Genomic DNA, 23383 nt, shown 5'->3' with positions numbered 1-23383 from the left:
GGGGTGAGCCCCATCACTCATCCCTAGTTTCTGCCCACCCAGAAATTCTGCCCATGAAAGAAATTAGGAAAGTAAGTACTCGGAGGAGGGCTTTCTCTGCGGTGGCGCCCAACCTATGGAATTCACTCCCCAAAGAGGTCCGCCTGGCACCGTCGTTACGGGTTTTTCGGCGCCAGGTAAAGACCTTTGTATTTAAACATCATTTTAATTGTTAAAATATATGATCTGGCCAGGGCAACTTCTTCTTCCTTCTCTTTTCTCCTCCTATATTATTTATTTACTTATTTTATACTGATAATTTTAATTTTATATTATTATGTTTTTATATTATTATGTTTGTAACGGCACTGGATCTGCCTGGATCTGTTCGGGAAGGATCCGTGGAGGAAAGCCCCGGGAGAGCTAACTTCCCCAAGAGCATCACTGGCCAGCAGGGGTGAAACTAGATCGCCCCCCAGTGGTGCTCCAGTGCAACTGCTGGCTGCCAGGACATCTACCGTGTGTAAAACACTGGGCACTCCCTGGCTACGAATGCCATATGCTAAATAAATAAATCCTCTGTGAGACTCACATAACCCCTTGCTATTGACAAAACGTCACCGTAATCCCTGTTTTCTATTTCGGTCAGCCCAGACCACGGGGCAGCCTTGCCCAGAGAGATCCAATTCCCATAATTCTCCTCCTTGACCTCCCTGTGCGGAGCCCTCTGGTCTAGATCCGGCAGGGCCCACCCCTCCTCTGCAAAACGCACAGCTATTCCTGGAAGGACACCAGACCCTGGATGACGACAAGGCAGGGAGAAATGAGAAAGGCGATGCAGAGCTGCCGTTCTTAATCTGGAGCGTCCGCAGTTGTGTTCAAAGCCTTCCTAGAAGGCCCCTCTGACCGATGCAAAGGAAAGAGGGGGTCTCTTTCAGGCCCACATCAATGTGTGGGGAGATGTGTGGAGCACGAGCTCCCAGTCTCTTTGGGCTGGTGGGAACATCTGGATTTTGGAGAGTGCCCTCGATGCTCCTACAAAAAGGCAGCCGTGGGAGAGTTTGCCCATTCCCAAAATGGCTGCCATGGGGGAACGGCCAGTCGTGAGATATTCATTTCTCAAAAAGCAAACTGGTGAGAATAAAGGAAAAGTAAGTTGACCCAGAACCTGATTTAGTGAGAGATCCAAGCCGCCATTCTTGGCAGGAATCCCAGAGTCTTCATGTCCCAGGTTCTGAAAATGACGACGACCTTGCAGGCTTGGCGAGAGAGTTTTGGAAACTCGGGGAGAGGAAGGGGCTTTTGAAGTGACCATGAGGTTGCTTATTATTTTTAGCATTATTCTTATTGTCTGTCTTTGCTTTTATATAGGTTTCTCTAAGCATTTCACTGCTCTAAAAAGTCAGCAGAAATGTGATAAAAATATGTTTATATGCATTTTAGCAGCTTCTTATAAGCAGGCATTTTGGCTAAAATTTAAAGTCATGCTTTAGAGCTAGGAATGTATTAAATTATTGCAATGAAGCTCATTTAAAAACAGAGGTTAGGTATCAGTGCTCCAGATAAGGGTAAAACTAGTCCACAGTTTCCAGGGATAGACACAAAGAATGTCAGACTCCATATAGTATAATTCATTTCTTAAAGATCACCAAAAATCAGGCGTTCAGAATCACCAGATTTCTTTGCCAGGCAAAGAATATGAAAAGCAGATTGACTGAGGGAGAGGGGTAAATAGTAGAGGAAAGGATGATGGGTGTTGTAGTCAGCCTGATGGAGGATTCGCTGATGTTCAAACTGGGCTCTGCTGGACAAAATGAAAATTTCAGGTACCAGCAGGAAGAAGAAAATAACAGGCAACGGTTGAGCTTCCATTTTTGAAAACATAAAATCAACCTGCAACCTAACACCACGCTGGTCGTCATAATGACGCTTGGATTTTTTTTGTGGCCTCTTTGCCTCACAAAGGTTGTCTTACTAAAGGCTGATTCAGAGCTGAGGACGGATTGGGTGTGGGTTGTCACTAACCATGAGCTGTTGTTGAAACATGGGTTATTGTCCAAACCCAGCCATGATAATAAGCCATGGTTTGTTAACCATGAACAACCCATATTTAACAACCCAACAACCAACCATGGGTTCTCTTCATGGGTTATTCACGTATAACAAACCATGGTTTGTAAGTGCTGCTGAGTTCAGACAACACAAGAACACACATTCTAAAAGCCCATGGTTCTACGACAACCAACTCCCAACCACTGAGTGTGGATTATTGTGAAGCCTGAATCCAGACACTGTGGATTTTGGGTTGGCTTGTGAGGGGTTGTAAGATCAGGAGACGAAGATCAAGTTGACATATGGCCTGTTCATACTCCCAGCAAGGGATTGGCCCCATCACATTCCTGCAGGAACTTCATAAAGAGCTACCTCAGTCTGGCATCCATAACAGCTCCCCCTGCCTCAGTGGCCACTTCTGTTATCAGCCCATTTACCTGTAAGAGCAGAGATAGCCAGAGCAGTCTTGGCTCTTTCTCTCCCTGCAGACCTGAAGAGCTGCCCACCTCCCTGATCTATCCACATCCAGGAAATTGTTTCCCGGAAGTGTAGGCAGCAACAAGGAAGCTGTAAAATCTCTCCATTGGTCCCTCAGAGAACTGCAGCAAACAGGAACAGTTTAGCTATCCTTATGTGCATTTGTCTGCCACCCCTTCATGGATCCATCTGGATAAAACCCTCTCACCTGCTCCTCTGCCTGCTTTCTGTCTTCCACCTGGCTCAGGAGGAAACCCTTCTGCCAGGCCAATGCCTGGGAACTGGTCTGCAGCCCACATTCCCTGACCCAGTTCCCCATCTCTGGGCGAAGGACAGTCGGCAACTGCTTCAGGACCACCAGGTCCAGCATCTGAGCTTTCGTGTGCTTTTGTCGTGCATGAAGCTCTGACAGAAACAGTGACTCACGAGACCTTACACTTTTTTTTTTATTTATATCCTGCCTTTTTCCTACAAAGGGCTCAAGGCAGCTTACATCTCCTCCTCCATCTTATCCCCACAACAACAACCCTGTGAGGTAGGTTGGGCTGAGAGTCTGTGACTGGCCCAAAGTCACCCAATTGGCTCCATGGCTGAGCGGGGACTCAAACCCAGATCGTCTGAGTCCCAGTCCATGCTCTTAACCACTACACCACACTTGGCACCCAGTGCCCAAGAGTCGACCCCACAACCCAATGCAGGGACGGCCGAGCCAGCTGCTGCGTCTTCCTCTGAGCCCCAGCACGCTGAGCAAATGCCTGGACCTTTATCAGAGACAGAGAGTCATGAGAAAGAGGAAGCTGCAAGTTCTACTCAGAAGGAGGCAGAGCAAACTGCCTCTCCCCCGCCCCCCGATGCTGATCTCCCTGAGCCAGAAACAGAAGACACAACAGGTGTCGTGGATTTTTCAAGAGCCCAGAACAGACGTATTTTACACCGATTTGAACAGCTACAAAGTAGACAGCGTAAGAGGGAGGAAAGGCGTGACTTGGGAGAATGATCCCACGTGGGCCCAGGAAGAGAAGCCATTATAGGGCTGACATCTGCTTCGCAAGGACCGCTATTAGGGAACTTACCTATAGAATTGTAAAACTTGTAGACAATTAGCATTAAAGGACTTTAGTTTTATTGCTCTAGAATGCGTGCGATGTTTACATACCGGGCTGCGCCTCACGACAGCTTTTCCGACTTCAGCCACTGACAGCAGAGTTTGAGGAGCCGTCCTGGGGACCTGCGGCCTCCTGGCAGCAAGCTTCTCTCACGTGCTGGTGCACTGCATCTGAGCCAGTGCTGTCCCGATACCAGATATTCCACAAGGCCTTCACCCAGAATCCCCCACTGTTCCCAACCTGAATGACACAAGGGCCTCTGCCTGCTTCCACTCCTGCCAAGCCCGGAACATCCATGTTCTCTGTGTCCAAGCCAGCTCCCAGGTAAGTCAGTGGATCTCCTTGTCCATTCACAGGGGCAGAACCATGCGAAGTGGCCCCAGCTTAGCATCACTTGGCCAGAGAGTCCTTTCCTGGTCACGGCAGAGACATACCTAAAAAAAAAAAAAAAAAAAAAGGAATATTTAGCCCTTACGAAAGCTGGTGGCCATTTTTATATTTTTAATTGCTGTTGTTTTAATGTTTTAGTCTTTTAACTGTTTTAATAAGTATTAAAATGTTGTTACTTGGAAGCTGCCTAGGAGGGTCTTTGGCATTTATAGACAGCAGATACATATGTGAAGAAATAAAGAAATCAAGGTACCAGCAGATCCTTCAAGAGCAAAACCAAATGTTCCCAGATGAGCTTCTCCTGAGGGCATGAAAACAGACAAACGCAAGAATTAGGCAGTGTCCGGTATCAAAAGACAGACATCACCTATCCTCACCCAGAAACCCACCACTCTGTTCCTCCTTGGTTTGGAAAAACAATCCACCTGGAAGAAGAAACTTGCAGGTCCCTGCAAGGACGATTCAAATGCAAAAAAAGTCGTCTTTGGGGACCGGGGACCCTCCGAATCGTCAAGGTTTCGGCTCCTCTCAGCCTCAACCCGCATGGTCTGGAAGCCTGCACAATGCAGTCCAAAAGAGATTTGGGGGGTGGGGAGGTTGGGTTTGCTGCCATCTAGCACCCTCATCACCGCCCCACGCATCTTGCTGGGGTGTCCATGCTCCTCGGGGCTTTCTTCCCACCCAGTTCCCTGCTCTGAAATTCACCTGCGTTCCAAGTGATATTGTGCATTGGGAAGCTCCAGTTTTCAGTGACATAGTTTTTAAGACCTTTTGGCTTATCGGAGAATGGAGAATTCTCCATAATTTGCAACAAGAGTTTGAGCCACTGCAATGCCATCAAGTTTAATAGCCCTCCTCAGTCCCATCCACTCCCTCCTGTCCAGTTTTCTTCTCCTAAGTCTTCCACAGTCCCTCCAGCAGAGAGCCATCTCTCCTGCCTGTTCCAGTTTTCCCAGACCCTCATTTAAAGGTAAAGGTTTCCCCTTGACGTTCAGTCCAGTCATGCCTGACTCTAGGCGGCGGTGCTCATCTCCGTTTCCTAGCCGAGGGAGCCAGCGTTTGTCCGCAGACAATCTCCATGGTCACGTGGCCGGCATGACTAAACACCGAGGTGCACAGAGCGCTGTTACCTGCCCACCAAAGTGGTACCTTTTTATCTACTTGCATTTGGATGCTTTCGAACTGCAAGGTGGGCAGGAGCTGGGACGGAGCAACAGGAACTCACCCCGTTGTGCAGATTCGAACCGGAGACCTTTCGATCTACCAGCCCAGCAGCTCAGCGGTTTAAACCACTGCGCCACCTGCATCTATATATTGGATTTATATCCAACCATTTCTCCTTTCAAGGAACTCAAGGCAGTTTTCATATTTCTCCTCTTCTCAAACTTATCTTCACAACCCTGGGAGGTAGGTTGGGCTGAGAGTCTTGTACCCTGTGAGCTCCATGGCTGAGGGGGGACTAGAATCCGGATCTCCCATATCCCACTCCTGCCCTCTTAACCACTACACCACACTGCCTCTCAACATCCCTTACCAGCTTTCCCAAGGAACTGGAGTGGAGCTAACAGAACTGGAACTGGGGGAGAGAAAGGCTGAGCACAGAGAAAACCCACCTTTGTGCTGTGATGAGCATTGTCCTTGCCATGACAACACCAAAAGGACCTTGGTGCTTCAGGCCAGGGGTCGAGCTGGTCCAGCCAAGGAGCTACTCTGGGAAACCCACATGCAGGCAACAGCCCCCTCTAGCCCATGCTCCCCACCATACTGCCTCTGATACCCGAGCCAGTGTATAGCAGTCAGGACTAGTAGCTCCGGATGGTTTCCTTCTCCACAAATGTTTCCATAAAGCTGTCCAAATTGCTGGCCACTGCTGCATCCGGAGGTGAAGTCCATAGTTTCACACCATGCTGTCTGAAGGCCCTCCTTTGATCTGTCCTGAAGCGCCCAGACATAAGCTTCAGGGGGAGACCCCTTTGGGTTTTAGCCCCGAGAAAGAGAGAAAAGGGTTTCTTTCTTCACTGACTCTAGGAATGGCAGTTTCAGATTACTTAACTAGCCCACCCTGCCCCAAACCTGCTGCCTTCCTCCACAGATGCCGGGCTGCAACGCTCATCATCCCCAGCCAGCATGGGGGTTGATGGGTGTTGCAGCCCAACGCCCCCGGTGGGTGTCAAGTTGTGGGGAGCTGAATTACGCCTTTGCAACGCCTGGTCCACGACTCCCGTCACCGTCCTGCTTGGGGATGGTGGAACTTGTAATCAGAGAGGAAGGTGCCGTGCGGTGCCTGTCCGGGTTCAAGAGCAACCGCAGAAGGGCTCTGTCTGTCCGTCCGTCCGTCCGTCCGTCTGTCTGTCTGGCCCGGTGCACGAGCAAAGATTGCAAGGAGCGCCGGGGCAGCAGGGCCGATCCACGAACGTGGCCTCCTTTTCCCGGCCGGGGACACGGGAAAGCCGGTGGGCGGCGCGGCCAGCGCAGGGTTAAGGCGAGCGAGTCCAGCTGCCTGGAGAGGCCCCGGAACGCCCACTTCCTGCTCCCCTCCTCGCCTGGCCCCCCTCGCCCCACACGCCCCTCTCCCCCCGCGACGCCTCCTCCGTAGGGCCCGGTGAGTGCGGAGGGTGCCGGGGGGCCGGGGGCCCGCGAGGGGCAGGAAAGCTCCGCCCGGGAGGGGGCGGCACGGGGGGGGAGGGGAGGCGGCAGCCGGGGGGAGCAAGGGCCCCCACCCCAAAGAGCCCGCAGGGGATTTTCCCCCGGGGGGGCACAGGACCCATCGGGGGCCCTCCCGGAGCCCCTCGTCTTGGGGCTGCTCGCGGGGCTTCCTTCCTCCGCGCTGCAAGTGGGGCGGGGGGCGGGGGGGCGCACAGGACCCAGCAGCCCCTGCCAGGCAAGGAACAAAGACCGCCGCTCAAGGCAGCGCCGAGCGAGGCCTGCAGGCCGATTGTGTTTGAATTCATCTCATTTCATTTCACTGACCGTGTTCGCATCGCACCTTTCCCCCATTGCACAAGCCAAGGGGCCGCGTGCGGTTCCCAGGTGGGCTGCCCCACCTGCGCATCAAGTGCTGCACCTACACCTAGATCAAAGTCAGGTCAGCCTGGTGCAAGGATTGCCGGTCAACTGAACGTGCATTGGAGACCTTTTTTTTTGTTTTTGCTGGATTCAAGTGCAATTCATCCAAGTCTTGAGTTGGAGGAATCGGAGACAACCCAAATGAGGAGTCAGGATCCTAACATTTCACTTTCTAGAAGATGGGACCCAGCACTGTGCTGGCTGGGGATGATAGGAGCCGCTGTCCTAGTCTTATTTATTTATGTATTTATTTATAAAATTTGTATGCCGTCCAATTACTAATGTCTCTGGACAACTATCAGCATCATCTCTGGACAGCTAACATATCCAGGAGGGGGATTACTATTTGGCTCTGTTGCCACTGGCCTGTAGGGTCCCTTCTGGAGTGGTTGAAGCTCCATCGGTGAGGGTGTACAAGGATAGGCTGGACATGCACATGATAGGCATGCCATGAGTGGAGCTGGGTGGAGCCGGGGGTCAGACTAGATGGCCTGGGAGACCCCTTCTGACTTGCTCTGTTTCTGTGCTTCCATTTCATTCTGCTATTCATCCCCTGCATGAAACTGCTGGGAGGTTGTCTGGAGCCTTGGAGTGAAATGCCCCCAATACTTGGCCAGTTGTGTTTTGATGATTTTTCTATAGGACTGGGATGCAGGAGATCTAGGTTGACATCCCCATTCTGGCCATGAAGGTCACTGGGCAACTTTGGGCCCATCACTGACTTTCTCCTAAGCAACCTCACAGGGGTGCTGTTAGGATATTTTTAAAAAGAGCACACAGATGAAGTATTCATCCTTGGATACCTTGCAGAAAGGGAAAAAAAGTTGGGAGAAAAATTATTTATTTATTTATTGCCAGCATTTATATCCCGTCCTTCCGCCAAGCATTCAGGATGGCTTACACAATATAAAATTACAGTGGTAGCATAGTAAAACCTCAATTATTAAAGCAATATAAAACAACACATCATAACTTAAAAAAGAAAGGGAGGGAAAAATAGAAAATGGAGAAAGGAAAAAGAAAAAAAATCTTAAAACATCTAAAACCCTTGATTATTAAAATGATGGTTGAATGAAAAGGTCTTTACCTGGTGCCGGAAGTGGTATAACGTCGGTGCCAGGCAGACCTCTCCGGGGAGCACATTCCATAGTCTGGGTGCCACTGCGGAGAAGGTTCTCCTCTGAGTAGACACCCTCCGTACTTCCTTCAAGGAGGGTTCCCGGAGCAAGGACTTCCCCGCCGATCTTAAGGGGCGTGAGGGCATATAGGGGAGGAGGCGATCCTTCAGGTATGCTGGACCTAAACCATTTAGGGCTTTATAGGTTAATACCTGCACCTTGAATTGGGCCCGACTTCAACTGGGAGCCAGTGTAGCTGATAGAGGACCGGCTTTATATGAGAATAATGACCAGGCCCTGTCAGCAGCCTGGCAGCTCTATTTTGTACCAATTGAAGTATCTGGACCGTTTTCAAGGGCATCTCACGTAGAGCGCATTACAATAATCCCACTGGGAAGTTACCAGGGCATGAATCACCATTGCTAGGCAGTGCTCGTCCAGGTAAGGATGCAGCTGTCGAACCAGCCAAAGCTGGAGGAAGGTGCTCCTCGCCACGCCGTCACCTGGATTTCCAGGGGTAGATCTGGGGCAAGGAGCACTCCCAAGCTGTTCTTTAGAGGGAGCGCTACCCCGTCCAGGACAGGACCAAAATCACTTATCTGAAAACCTGAAGCACCCACTAACAGGACCTCTGTCTTATCTGGATTGAGTCTCAGTTTATTGGCCCTCATCCAGCCCATTACCTCGGCCAGGCACCAGTTATTATTCTGTTAATATGCTGATGCCATTAATTCCTACTGTACTTTGTGACTTGACACCAAGGAAACGGTCACCAAAGCTCAGTGCTGGGCTGAATGAGGCTTAAATTCAAACTTAAACTGAGGCTGAATCTCAGACAAAACAAGGGTACCGTTGACTGATTTGGAACTAAGATTTGACCCATTTAGGAATGGGGTAGAGTTCCCCCTGTAGGTTCTGGTTTATAGCTTGGATGTGCTCCTCGATCCTACACTTTCAGGTGACAACACTGCTGTGGAGCAAGTCTATTGAAATGACATTTGATTTCACTACTGCAACCTTTCCTGAATGAGTCCGTTTTGGCAACCTTCATCCATCATTTTATCTATGTTATATTTTATTGTATTTTATCTATGTGATCCGTCCTGAGGCTTTCACGACAGGACGGCATAGAAATAGTGTGTGTGTCTGTGTGTGTGTCTGTGTGTGTGTGTGTGTGTGTGTGTGTGTGTGTAAAATCCATGCCTTGATTAAATTGTGGTTACACTGCTGGAAGGGCTACCCTTGTAGAGTTGTCCAGAAGCTTCAAATCTTGCAAAATGTGGCAAACGGGCTGCTAACTGCTGCACTCTGTTGTGATCATACCAGCCCAAGATGGATTAATCTGCTGAGAGCCAATGCAGAGTAGTGGTTAAGAGGGCAGGATTGGGACTCGGGCGATCCGGGTTCGAGTCCCCGCTCAGCCATGGAGCCAACTGGCAGACTTTGAGGCAGGCACAGACTCTCAGTCCAGCCTACCTCACAGTGTTGTTGTTGTGCGGATAAGATAGAGAGAAAGCAGGAGGAGGAGGTTGTAAGCCGCTTTGACTTCTTTGTATGAAAAAAGGAAGGATATAAATCTAATTGTAAATTATGCTTCATTTACTACATTTCTATATTACCGATAGCCGAACCTCTCTGGGCAGTTCACAAAGACCAAAATTAATTTGCGTAATATAAAAACAGTTTAGCTACAAACCTATACATCATGGGTCCTCAAACTACGGCCCATGGGATGGAAATGGCCCCCGCCCATGGCCAGCCATCCGGCCCATGCCGCTGTTGGCCACCTGCGCGCATGCTTGCTGTGCGGGCGGGGAGGTGGTGGCTCGCTCGCTTGGAGACGGTCTCCGAGCGGGCAAGTCGCCACCTGCCTCCCATATGCGCGCGCTCACCGCTGCCTTGCAGCATGGGCAGGGAGGTGGTGGCTCGCTTGCTCGGAGATGGGTTTGGACTCGCTGGGAGATCTCCGAGCGAGCGAGCGAGCCACCGCCACACGTGCCCGATGCCGCCTCGCGCATGCCCGACGGCACCTCACCGGCCCGCGCCCCCAGGCAACCCCACCTCACTGGCCCCTGACGGTCGCCACAGGCTTTCAACTGGCCCCCTATTCCAAAAGTTTGAGACACACACATGTGCATATCCAAACAAGGTCTTGTGACTTCATTAAAAGCTCATCCTCATCCAATTACATTTATACCTTGCCTTTCTTCCTCTGGCAAGGAACAAAAGACAGCTTACAATGTTCCTTTCCTTTCCATTTTATCCCACAACAACAACCCTGTGAGGTAGGTTGGGCTGAGAGTCTGTGACTTGGCCCAAAGTCACCCAGTGAGCTCCATGACTGAGCAGGGATTAGAATCCAGATTGCTTGAGTCCCTGTTCAACACTCTAATCGCTATCCCATATTGGCTCTATGCTACTGAGCACCTGAGAGCAGAGAAAATAGTTTTCCAGACTGACTTCGAGAGTTGTTTTTCATCTTTACGGTCAAAAGGCACAGAAGAAGCCTTACAACTCCAGGTGTGCTCCAGCCAGCTATGCTAGAAATTACAGACCTTTTTCTGTCTACACTTGCACAGAATTGTACCCTTAGTGCTTTGGACCCGGCCCTGAAAGGAACCACCAATCTCAGGCTGAACCAGTTTCATGATTAAGAGCAGCAAGAGGAGCACCTGTGAGAACTAGTTCAGGAAAAGGGCTACTTCTCTGTTGCCCCTAAAATGGGACAGTCTCCCTCTGGCCAAGCCCTGACTCTCTCTGCATTCAGGAGAACTTGGCCTTCTTAATGCTTGTTATGCTTTTAATTTCATTGTGGGTTGTATGTTTTGAAATGTGTGTGAGCCACTTTGGTTGGTTTCAGAGAGGCAGTCTAAAGAGACAAAAAACAGACAGTCCCAGCACCTCCGGAGGGCTGGGTTGAAGGAAGCGGAACAGACTTGGCAACCTAAAGTCCGCATGAGACTTAATGAAGCAGTTCAAAGGCAGTTGATGCACACTGATTTCGACAAGTTTCTTGCTGTTTACACCAGGTTAATACAATCAAATCAGTTGGGACATAAAAGTTTGGTGTAGTGGTTACGAGTGCAGGACTGGGACTCCAGAGATCTGCGTTCTGTTCCCCACTCAGCCAAGGCGCTCACACTCATCCCAACCTACCTTGCAGGGTTGTTGTTTTATTTATTTATTAATTAAAACATTTCTATGCCGCCCCTTGCCGAAGCCTCGGGGTGGCTCACAGCATAAAATAAAATACAATAAAATACAAAAATAACAATATAAAATTAACAATATAAAATAACTAACAATATAAAAGAAGTCGCCCTGGCCAGATAAAATCATCTTATCATCATCTTATCCTCTTATCATCATCTTATCTCATCATCTTATCCTCCCAGTTTTGAGGATAAGATGATGAGAAGGAGGATTTTGCAAACTGCCTTGCATTCACTGAAAGGAAAAGGGGGAGGATATTTAAATGAATGAATGAATAATAAATCAAATTGGATTGTGACTACAGTGGCACTGAAATCGTTTCAAACCAGTTCACATTTGTAATACAAATAGAGACATGATCTGACAGATAGATTGCCAGAGTGGACCCTGTAGTGGTGGCCAGGAGGGCACGAGGAGAGCAAGCCCTGGGTAGAAGGTTTTCTGGGGGTCGTGGATCCCCAACCCTTGTGGGCAAATGAGCACTGGGAATTTGAGGTTCTGCAGTGGGCATCCGCGCAAGGTAGCTCCCACGGAGACGGTGGCTGGTCAGACAATGGCAGCCAGGTGGGATGGCTCGTGGGAAGAGGCGAGGGGCTGGGGGGGAGGGGGGAGCAGCCAGCAGATGGGTAGAGGAGAGAGAGAGAGAGCGTGAGGCTAGCGGGCAGAGAACCAGAGGCAAAAACAGGGTAGAGGAGAACTAGCAAGGCTGGAGGACGGGCAAGGGATGTCTGGGGTGGGGGGGGGGGGGAAAGATAAAGGTGGGAGCCAGGAAGGGAAAGGAGGGAAAAGGATGGGGATGGGAGGGGGGGGTGAGGAAAGTGGTTGGAACAGAGAAGCAGAGAGGCTAGGGGCTGGGAGCGCATGAAGGAGAAAGAGTGTTGTAAGCCGCCCCGAGGCTTCGGCGAATGGGGCGGCATAAAAATGTCTTAATAAATAAATAATAAAATAAAATCTACGGGCAGAGGATGAGGAAGCAGGGAGCAATTCTTGGTTCTTGCCCTTCGAACGGCGGATTGGCGTCAGGTTCCGGAACAGGCGGGAAACCCTGCCAGGTGTACTTCTCTCAAGTTGTTCATTAGGAATGACTTTTTGCAAAAGGGCAAGCTGGGCCGTTCTCGGCCTTCCTCCGTATGCGTTGGACGGCAGCCCCAGAATTCCCCTCCAGCTGTGCTGCATTCCAGCACGTCTGGAGAGCATCCGGTTGGGGAAGGCATGCCATATCCTCTCGCCTGATCGTAAGCAAGGAGGAAGTGTGGGCCTGTGCCCCCACAGAGGACCATAAGGGGAGCCATCCAAGGGCCCATCTCTCCTGGCATTTTGTCCACATCCCGACCAGCCAGAGAGACCCGTCAGCGGCACCCTCCCACCCATGTTCCCCAGCAACTGGCGGAGGTAGGCATCTTGCCTCTGCCATCTGAACTACACTCTTCTCCAGAAATTTGTCCAGTCTCTTTCAAAAACCATCCCAGTTCATAGCCCTCACTATATCGCATGGAAGTGAATCCCATAGTTTAATTGTGCTACGGGACGAAGCCCTTCTTTCTCTCATCTGTCCTGAATCTCCCACCAATCAGCTTCATGGGATGCCTCGTTTCGGTTCTCGTATTATGAAAGAGCAAGGGGGAAGTGTCCTCTCCACTTTCTCCGCACCATAATCCTGCCATGTATCCTCAAACTCGCCATTTTCTAATCTCAACAACCGCAGCTTTACAATCTTCCCTCGCAGGGGACTTGCCCCAGCCCCTTGATCATTCACGTTCTCTCTTCTGCACTTTTTCTGGCTCTGCAATATTCTTTTTCAGAATGTATGCAATATTTTTAGCATGGTTGTTCCATACAAATGTGCTATTGCACTAGTAGTTGTATTTTCTTCAGTGTCCCACTAAATCCTTCTGTTCGCTTGCCTTCCCTGCAGGGACGAGCTGCAGCTGTAACCCGGAATCATCGGGTACTTTGTACACTGCCATCTTCCTGCTGAGGTCACATAATTGGTCCAGAGAAGAGGACTCAAGACCTTTGCAAGATGTGGTCTCCCCTTCACCCCAAATCTGGCAAGTCCTCGCCTCCAGAAAGAAGCTGGCAGCAGAGCAAGGAGATCCTGCGGGTTCTGCTGGATGCTGAGGTTCCCCAGACAGCCAAGGCGGAAGAGCAAGATGTGGCAGGCCTGCTTGCTGAGAAGAGCAGGGAGAGCTGGGAAAAGTCAGTGCAGAAGGTCCTGGATGAGGACAAGCCTAGCACGGACGTCCAGCGCCAGCGCTTCCGGGAGTATGTCTACCAGGAGGCTGAGGGGCCCCGAGCAGTTTGCAGCCGGCTCCACGACCTTTGCCATCAGTGGCTGAAGCCAGAAAGGCACACCAAAGCTCAGATCCTCGACCTGGTGATCCTGGAGCAGTTCCTGACCGTCCTGCCTCCGAAGATGGAGCAGTGGGTCAGAGGATGCGTGCCGGAGACCAGCTCCCAGGCGGTGGCCCTGGCAGAGGGATTCCTCCTGAATCAGGCGCAGGCCAAGAAGCAGGCAGAGGGGCAGGTGAGAGAGACGGATTTTTACCCAGGTGGCTCCAGAGGGCTGAGCGTATATGGAGCGACCTGAAAATACCCAGCAGTCTTGCCTTATTTTCCAGGTGTCACCCAGGATAGGGATGTCCCAGCCCACCGAAAAATTCCAGTTAGGGAAGGGCCAAAACTTCAGCACTGCCGGCATGTTGTAGAAGTGTCACTGCCGGCAAATACATCTCAGCGAAGGCATTTTAAAATGCTGAAAGCCAGGGAATCACCCAGGGGTTACTGTTTGGGGGAAAGGCAGTGGGGCAAGGAAAAGGGGATGAACTTCTGACTCCCTTAAGGTCTGGAGTGCCGCTCCCCCCCCCACCCACTCACGACTTCCTTGTGGGGTCACAAGGCTCTTGAAGGGGTTCCTGGCGCTCCCTTGATGAGGAGCTCTTTCCCCAGCCGGCAGAACAGGGTTCGCATTCGAAGGCACCCAAGCCGCTGTGTAAACACTGGAAGCTCCTGAGCTTCCAGTGTTTACACAGGGAGGGAGTTTGAGGTGCCCCGTTTGAGCCGTTTTCTGGAGGACCGGCTGCAGTCCACATGGGTTTCTGAGCATCTCTGCCCAAGAAACGTCAGGGAAGGTAGAATAGTCTTAGAAGGTAATGCAGAGAAATGGATGCATCGCCCCCCCTTGCCTGCCCCACGCTTTCCTGTGCTAATCCTCAGTCCTCCTTCCCCCCTTGGCTCTCTGTTTCTGTCGCACGTGCAGGAGCCGGTGGGAGTGGTCGCCGATTTCTCTGAGGCTGAAGAAACTTCCCCGGACCCCACACGGAGGCTGCTGCTGAGGGACAGCCTACAGGGCGGCGATGGGGGTGTCATCACCGTGGGTAAGGACACCTTGAGACCCCCTGACCCCCTCTCTCGAGTAGACCTGCTGTGAGGCTCGTGCCGAGTGGAGGAAACTCTGGAGGTTCTCTTAACAAGTTTGCTTTTAAAAGAAAGAGGTTTGTTTCAATAGATTGTGGCAGCCTTCCTAAATGTTCAGTCATGCCAAGAATCCGGCATTGTGCTTGCAGAGTGGCCAAGCAGCTGCTCTGAAGGAGCCCATGTTCCCCAGCAACACATGCTCATGCTATTCTGAAACCAGAGGTGCCACACAGTCATGAGGACTAGTAACCTCTGATAGTCTTCCTCTTCTCCATGATTTTGTGCATGCCACTTTTAAAGCCATCCGAATTGGTGACCATCAGTTCCCCAGCCTGGTGCCACCTCCCTCCAGTGATTTGAACTGCAGTGCTCAGCACGTTGGTTGGGGCTGATGGAAAGCAGCGTCCAAAATAACTGGAGGTTTCCAGGTCAGTGAAGGCTTGACGTACCTCTAGACCAGTACTTCGCATGCTGCCCAAGAGCTGTGTGGAAGAGGAACAAAAATGGGCAACCCTTGAGACTGGGCTGAAAGCACGGCCAGCCCTCGGGGCCGAGTCCTCTGAGACTGGCAGCCCCGCAGGCCCTTAACTCCTGACCGGAGCAGCTGCTGAGCAAGGCTGGCAGGTCCCAGGCGGGCGCTGAAACGTTCTGCTCCTGCCTTGCTTAGGGCCCCGTCATCCGGTCCCAAAGTCTGGCCCAGGAGCACAGGGGCACCGGCATAGCTCTCCTGGCCCAGGTGTGGCCGCAGGGGGACGCAGCTCCCCTTACCAGCCCTGCCGGGCATTCAGCACCAACTGCCGCTCGCAGGCCAGTCCCCAGCGCAGCCCACGCCATGCAGAAGCCAGGCTTCCCGCAGAGCAGGTGCCATCACTCTGGGTTTGCAGGGCCGATGTTAATAAATACAGGGGTACCTTGGCTCACAAACTTAATCCCTTCCGGGACTCTGCTCGTGACCCAAATCGGTCGTGAGCCAAGTTCAATTTCCCCCTAAGGTTCAATGTAGATAAGGTTCATCCGTTCTGTAACTATTTTTTTTTAAATCAGAAAACTGTGAAGCAAAGTGACAAAGAACAACAAAGATTGTGGCCATCTCCCCCCCCCCCCCCCCCGAGCACAAGCGTGGCCATCGCCCTGTCCCGCCAGCATGACCACGATCGCCTGTCATCCCTGCACGTGCCCGTCATCCTGGCATGCTGCGGGGGGCGGGCAGGGGAGAGATGGGTGCGAACGTGGGTGCTCTCCTGCAGAAAGGACAGGCGCGATCTCGGCCATCTCCCCACCCTCCCGCCCCCAGCACGAGCATGGCCATCTCCCCACTTGGGGTGGGCGGGGGGGAGATGGCCGCGATCGCGGTCACCACCCAATGCGGACTTGGCAACCCGAGTCAAAATTTTTATGACATTTTTGTTCGCGGCCCAATTCGGTCAGGAACTGAGGCATTCGTGAGCCGAGGCACCACTGTATCACCCAGCAGGCATTTTCAGAACATCAGTGCTGCGTGGGCAACTGGGAACCTTCCAGATGGCTTGGAACACAATGCCCATGGGCCCCAGCAAGCATGGCCAAGGTCAAGGATTCAGGAAGTTGGAATGCAAAATGTGGCAGACACCTGGCTGGCTGCCTACCTTTGCTGATATATTGATTTGAATATAACCTTAGATCGCCTTGCTTTGAACATCACTTAGGAATTTATTTAGTAGGAGCAGTTCAAAACTGCTGTTAAAGGAATCAAATGCAAAAGGGTGGGGAGGTATCAACCACCTTTCCTTTGTCTTTTTCCTAGGAAATGGGACAGCGTTTGGAGATAGTGAAATGGTGCTTGGAGGGCCTTCTAGGCCACCGTCCCTCTGTGGTGGAATGGAAGCAGCTTCCGTGCAGCCAGAACAGGTACGGGGAGCCCAGGGTTGCTCCGAGTGCCTCTTTACCTGCTCGTCTCCCCGGGCCCGAAAGGGGGTGTCTCTGTTTCCTTCTTCGGCCGCTGCCCATGAGGAAGGCTTTGAGCACTGCCCACAAGGCTCTGCTCCCTGCAGGAAAAACACTCGGGCGCCTCACCTTCATGCCTTCCATGCTCACTTTCTGTAGCCCAGCCCTTTTGCACCAGTAGATGTACTTAGCGCTTTGGACACTGTGGGCACTCTCACAAAATGGCTGCCACGATGGCTCTCACTAGGCATAAAGCGCCCATTTCCCAGAAGGCAAACCAATGAAGCTAAGGGAAGGAGCTAGGTACGTGGCAATGGCAGGTCTGAATTCCAAAGCGTAAACCCATTATTATTATTTATTAAAAGCTTTTGTGTGCTGTCCTTTACATAAATATCTCAGGACAGCTTGTGGCTGAGTAAGACTCGGCATTAGGGCAAATTACGGGGCAATCCAAACCTGCAGAACCTGCGGGCTGAACCATTTGCGGGGCCAGAGAGTGGGCAGATGGGTCAGCCCACAGGTTCCGCAGTTAGGGGACCAGAGCAAGGCAGGGGCACTGTGGGTGCTTTGTTGCGGGGACCCTGCCCCTAACGCATCGTGTTCGCTGCTTCTTGCAGAGCCTGGTGACCTTCGAGGAGATGGCCGTGCATTTCACGGCATTTCACAGAGCAGGCGGAAGACGAGGCCCTGCTAGGTCCCAGCCAGAGGGCTCGGCCGAAGGGAACCGCAGAGAACTGTGGAGCCACGGGGACGTGGCCACATTGGGTAAGGCTCCCCCTTTGCCTTCTGAAGCAAGATCAGCCCTACACCGCCGGGTCAGCCTCCAGCTTCCAGCAGCAGGAACACAGCAAAGCCCCAAGAGGGACCCCAGGGGGCAGCACAGCCTGAGGGCTGGGTTCTAATTCCAGTGTGGGGTCGGGGAAAGGGCACTGGACTCAGGGGGGCTGGGTTCTCATCTCCCATTTGGCCATGGAGCCCACTGGGTGACGTTGGCCCAGGCACTCACTCTCAGCCCAACCTACCTCACAGGGTGGTTGTTGTGGGATGAAATGGAAAGGAAAGGAACATTGTAAGCTGTCTTGAGTTTCTTGCAAGAGGAAGAAAGGCAAGGTATAAATGTAATTTGATGAGGATGGGTTTTTAATGACTTCACAAGACCTTGTTTGGGTATGTACATGTGTGTGTCTGATCTGTGTATATCAGGGGTCCTCAAACGATTTGAATAGGGGGCCAGTTGAAAGGCTGTGGTGACCGTCTCGGGCCAGTTATAATCCGCTTAACCAATAGCCCAGCAAGACTCTTTAAGCAGATTTGCAGAACTCTTAAAAACAAACAATGACAAAAACAATATACACAACCTAACAAAGCAACCAAAACCAACCACCACCATCACCAGCAACCCCAAACCACCATCACCAACAACCACAAACCACAACAATAGTATTATTATTATTATTATTATTATTATAACATTTCTATGCCGCCCCTTGCCGAAACCTCGGGGCGGCTTACAACATGATAAAATACATTGAAATACAATAGTACATAATAAATTACCATTAAATATAACAATACAAAAAATACATTGATTTACAAATACAAAATTAAAATTATCAGTATAAAATAAAAATATAGGAGGAGAAAGAGAAGGAAGAAGAAGTTGCCCAGGCCAGATCATATGTTTTTAGTATACAAAATAATGTATAATCCAATATACAGTATATGGCTGAGCGTTTAACCAGAGAGTTAAAAGCAGCGCAAGTTAAAATCTAAAGCATAGCAACCTTTATTTCCAAGTTTAAAATTAACACATTATTATTAAAATCAATTATTAAAATATCTGGAGAATAAAATTGTTTTGCCTGGCACTGAAAAGACTGTAAGTAAGGTGCCAGGCAAGCTGCTCTTGTTCCATAAATGGGGCACAGCCGCCGAGAAGGCCCCTCCTCTGTTTGCCATTCTCCTAACCTCCTTGGAGGGTGGCTCCCTCAGAAGGGCCTTCGTATCCAGTCTTAGGGGTCAGGTAGGTACATATTGGAGCGACAGCCTTAAAGCGTTCTTGTAAGACTAAAGTGGAGGGAAGGGTCACTTAAGCTGCCTTGGATTCCTTGCAAGAAAAGAGTGGGATATAACTCTAATTAATATATTAATTAATATTAATATCCAAGTGTGGATGCGCCCAAGACTTGCTTAAAAACTTTGCCACAAAACAGCTCCATTTCCTTGTTGGTTGCATTTCTTTTGCTGAAGTTCAATCTTCCTTTTTCTTCTTATTTTAGTCATTTTCAAATTTCAAGCATGCTTGTGGTCATTAAGGGCCATCAAGCCTCTGCAATCGCATTAATGAAGGCCCTCCAAGCTGCCCTGTTCGTGAGAGCCATGCTCAGCGCTTCCGAATTTGAGCCTGTGGCCTCCTTTACACAGTCAATCCCTCTCATATTTGGTCCTCCTTTTCTCCTCCTGCTTTTGGCTTGCCTGTTCCCTGGCACGTGGCCTTCTCCAGGGAGTCTTGCCTTCTTGTGATGTGCCTGAATGAAGTAAGACAGCCTCCGTTTTGTCAGTTTTGCTTCTAGGGAAAGCTCTGCTTTGATTTGACCCCCACTGCTGCCATTCTTTCTACCAGTACGTTGTGGGAGTGTTGCCAGGGACAATCGTGGCTGGTCAGTGTTCCAGTTTATCAAGAGAAATGTGGTCGTCTCTCTCAGCATGGAAATATAAAATCCTAACAGTTGCAGTGAAACACATCCTTGTCTTCTGAGCTGGCAGGTTCATGGAGCCTCAGCAAAGTTTCCTCGGCGGTCTTCCGTGAGCCACTTCAGCCTTGGAGGAAGACTCCCAGTTCGGCTTCCAAGGATTTTCTGAGAAGCTGCGTCTCTCCCCCTGGGGCTCTCTTTTCACAAGATGTGTCCAAGAAGTACATTGTCTCTATTTTTAGTGTGGTTTCAGAGCACGGTGGCCAAGCAGCAAACACCTTCTGAAAATTTGTGTTCCAAGAGTAAATTCATGGAACCATTCCCCCCCCAGTTGAATTCCTACATACAGGAGTGCCAAGATCTTCCTGTCTTTCTTGGACCTCTAATGGACTGTCAGGAAGTAGGGGTGGTTTCAGATCCCTTAATGTTTGTCCCGTAAGAAGTGCCAGGAGTAATTCCTTTTTCGTTCTGTCTTTGAAAGGGCTCTCGGTTCCCAGATCCGACCTCATCTCCTGGCAGGAAGAAGAAGAAAATCCATTTGTAGCAGGTTCTGAGGAAGGCGATAGATCAACAGGTTAGTGCTGAGGGGTGGTCAGGCTTATCAGGCAAGGCGTTCTGGTGAGATCTCACTCACCTGAAAGATCTGTCAGGAAATGGCCGCAGAATAGACAGGGGGGTTCTGGGGAAGGAGTAGTTTGTGTCTAAATAGATGCATTTGTTTTATTACATATTTAAAGTACTCCCGTCAGCTAAACAAGACCGTTCCTGATCACAGGCTTGCAAATGAAAAAGACATATCACACGAGAAAAAGGGGGATGGGAAGGGAAGCGGAATAAGTACCATTAAAAGTCAAGCCTTTCTGCAGGTCTTGTGGAATGACCCTGCCTCCCGGTCTCTTCTTCCTCAGTACGACCTGCTGGAATAAAATGGGGATTTGAATACTCACCCTCGAAGTCCAAGCAATCCTAGATTGTTCACAGCGGTGCCTACTTTGTCTAGGAGTGGTTTTCAGGGGTATTCCTAGGGCAGTGATGGCGAACCTATGGCACACGTGCCCAAAGGGGCATGCAGAGCCCTCTCTGGCAATCGCCCCAGCAGCCGTGTGCATATTCGGAAAGATTAGGGGCACCAGGCAATGACCTCGCTCATTAGCCACGACTCACCGAGCTTTCGCATGGCTGGTGGGTGAGCTGCCAGGGATTTGCTTGGACTGATTTTAGCAGAAGGTAGGAAAGGTTGAAAATGCACTCAGATGCCTTTTTCAGGGCCAGCCAAAAGCTGGTGGTCAGTGGAACGTTGCTCCCTTGTACTGGTGCTCAGCAAAATTAGGTTTGATTGCAGTGTTGGCACTTGGGGTTCTGAGTTGCAGTTTGGGCACTTGGTCTCTAAAAGGCTCGCCATCACTGTCTTAGGGTCTTCATTCAGGAGTCCAGTTCTCAAAAAGTAATTCACTGAGGTTGTTCACTGATTTGAAGGTAATAAGATTTTCCAGTATCAGAGGCAGTATACCTTTGTACACCAGTCGCTGGGGACCATGGTTGGGAAGGTGCTTTTGCAGTCATGTCCTGCTTGTGGGAATATGTGGGCATCGGGTTGACCACTGTGTAAACAGAATGCTTGACCAGATGGACCTTTGGCCTAATCCAGCCCTACTCTTCATATGTTCTTATAGTATCTTTTGATTCCTTCAGATGACGAACAGGAGAGTAATGAAGTGGATGAAGAGCAGAGGATAAAAGCTGAAGAAAAACAGAAGTGGGGAAACAAATCTATTGTGTTTGAAGGGACTGACTTTCATGAAATTCCAGTACTGGAGGAATGTTATGAAGAAAACAATGGGGAGAAACTGCTGATATGTTCTGAATGTGGAAAGAGCTTCAGTCAGGAGATGTATTTTACTAAACATCAAAGAATTCACACAAAGGAAAAAACATATAAGTTCTTGGAGTGTGAAAAGCTGCTCAATCACAACTCAGACTTTAGTTGGCATCCGAAATTTGACATTCCCAAGAACCATTATAAATGCTCAGTTTGTGGAAAGAATTTCAGCGATAGCAGAAACCTTAAAAGACATCAAAGAATCCACACAGGGGAGAAACCCTACAAATGCCCAGAGTGTGGAAAGAGCTTCAGTCGCAGCCCAGAACTTAAAGCACATCAACGGATCCATACAGGGGAGAAGCCCTATAAATGTTCTGTGTGTGGAAAAAGATTCAGCCAGAGCTCAAACCTTAGTAAACATCAAAGAATACACACAGGTGAGAAGCCCTACAAATGTCCAGAATGTGGAAGGAGTTTCAACCATAGCACACATCTTAAAAGACATCAAAGAATTCACACAGGTGAGAAGCCATATCAATGCTCTGAATGTGGAAAGAGTTTCAGTCAAAGTGTGGTTCTTAAATTGCATCAAAAAATTCACACAGGGGAGAAGCTATATAAATGTACAGAGTGTGGAAAGAGTTTCAGCAATAATGGAAACCTTAAAATACATCAAAAAATTCACAGAGGGGAGAAACCCAGTAAATGCTCTGAGTGTGGAAAAAGTTTCAGCAATAGTGGAAACCTTAAGATACATCAAAAAACCCATAGGGAGGAAAAGCCCTATAAATGTTCTGAGTGTGGGAAGTGTTTCAGTCAAAGCATGATCCTGAAATCCCATCAAACAATTCACACAGGGGAGAAGCCCTATAAGTGCTCTGAGTGTGGAAAGAAGTACAATGATAGTAAAAGCCTTAAAGGACATCAAAGGATCCACACACGGGAGAAGCCCTACAAATGCACTGAGTGTGGGAAGGGTTTCAGTGTTAAAAAAAGCCTTAATGTTCATCAAAGGACTCACACACAGGAGAAGCCCTATAAATGCTCTGAGTGTGGAAAGAGTTTCAGCGACAGCAGAATCCTTAAAGTGCATCAGAGAATCCACACAGGGGAGAAGCCCTACAAGTGCTTAGAGTGTGGGAAAAGCTTCAATCAGAGCCCACACCTTAAAAGACATCAGAGAACTCACACAGAGGAGAAGCCCTATAAATGCTCAGAGTGTGGAAAGAGCTTCAATCAGAGCACACACCTCAATTCTCACCAAAGGATTCACACACGTGAGAAGCCCTATAAATGCTCAGAGTGTGGATTGAGCTTCCACCAGAGTATACACCTTCGTTCTCACCAGAGAATACACACAGGGAGGAATCCCATAAAGGTGGGAAGATCTTCAGTTTGAAGGACACATCCCTTCATTGGAAAAGATGCTAATGCAAGAGAAAGCATATGGATACGTAGAGTAGAGTATATTTGTAGACTAAAGCAGCATAACCAGCAGAGAATTCACACAAGGGACCAGATATATAAAGCCTTAAATTACGGCGGAAACTTCCATCAGCATGGTAAGGGTGGGCAATGATCTTTGGTTGGCACCAGGTTAAGGATAGTCTTAGGGATCTATCTGGTTGCCTATAGTGAATTAACATTGCCTCCAAGTGACTATGTGAGTTCAGAAAGCCATGAGCAGAGTATAACTGCCTGTTCAAGGTGAATTCTGCAAGCTAGCAGAACTCTGTAGTGCAGTCTATTATTAAATTTAATAAATAAAAATAACACATAATAAATACTGGCTTTGCATCTTGAAGCCCCAAGTGAGGGTATTTGCTTCGAATCTTCTCACGCTGTCAACTTGGTACAATGGTACTTGATTAAGTGAGTGTTGGGAGAGGCCATGTTGAAATCCATCCCTCCAAGCATTCAGAGACTTCCTTTTGTCTTCTGAAGCAAGCCGAGCCGAGAGGAAGTCCTCAAACGCTGGCAGACACCCCCCCACACACACACACACAGTTACGCAACAGCTGCCTCCTTCAGCATCAGGTGCAGCTGCCCAAATGGCCGCCACACTGCTGGCAGCCACGTGAGGCTCCTTTCCTGGGGAGGCCTTCACAACTAACGCCCCCCCCCCCT

At 49.8% G+C, this 23383-nt stretch overlaps 1 protein-coding gene across 1 annotated transcript; it reads left to right on the top strand.

Annotated features, from left to right (window-relative positions):
* Positions 1 to 13804: 13804 nt before the first annotated feature.
* LOC123019389 (zinc finger protein 2 homolog) lies at positions 13805 to 23027 on the top strand. The gene is made up of 6 exons (XM_044422216.1): positions 13805 to 13928; positions 14661 to 14778; positions 16602 to 16705; positions 17359 to 17506; positions 19916 to 20008; positions 21127 to 23027. The coding sequence occupies exons 1-6, from the start codon at positions 13818 to 13820 to the stop codon at positions 22653 to 22655; spliced, it is 2103 nt and encodes a 700-aa protein (XP_044278151.1). The 5' UTR covers positions 13805 to 13817; the 3' UTR covers positions 22656 to 23027.
* Positions 23028 to 23383: the final 356 nt, after the last annotated feature.

Source organism: Varanus komodoensis, unplaced genomic scaffold (assembly GCF_004798865.1).
Source record: "Varanus komodoensis strain SLA01 unplaced genomic scaffold, ASM479886v1 scaffold121, whole genome shotgun sequence".
NCBI lineage: Eukaryota > Metazoa > Chordata > Lepidosauria > Squamata > Varanidae > Varanus > Varanus komodoensis.
The sequence above is the reverse complement of the archived record's forward strand: the minus strand, read 5'-3'. Positions and strand labels throughout refer to the sequence as shown.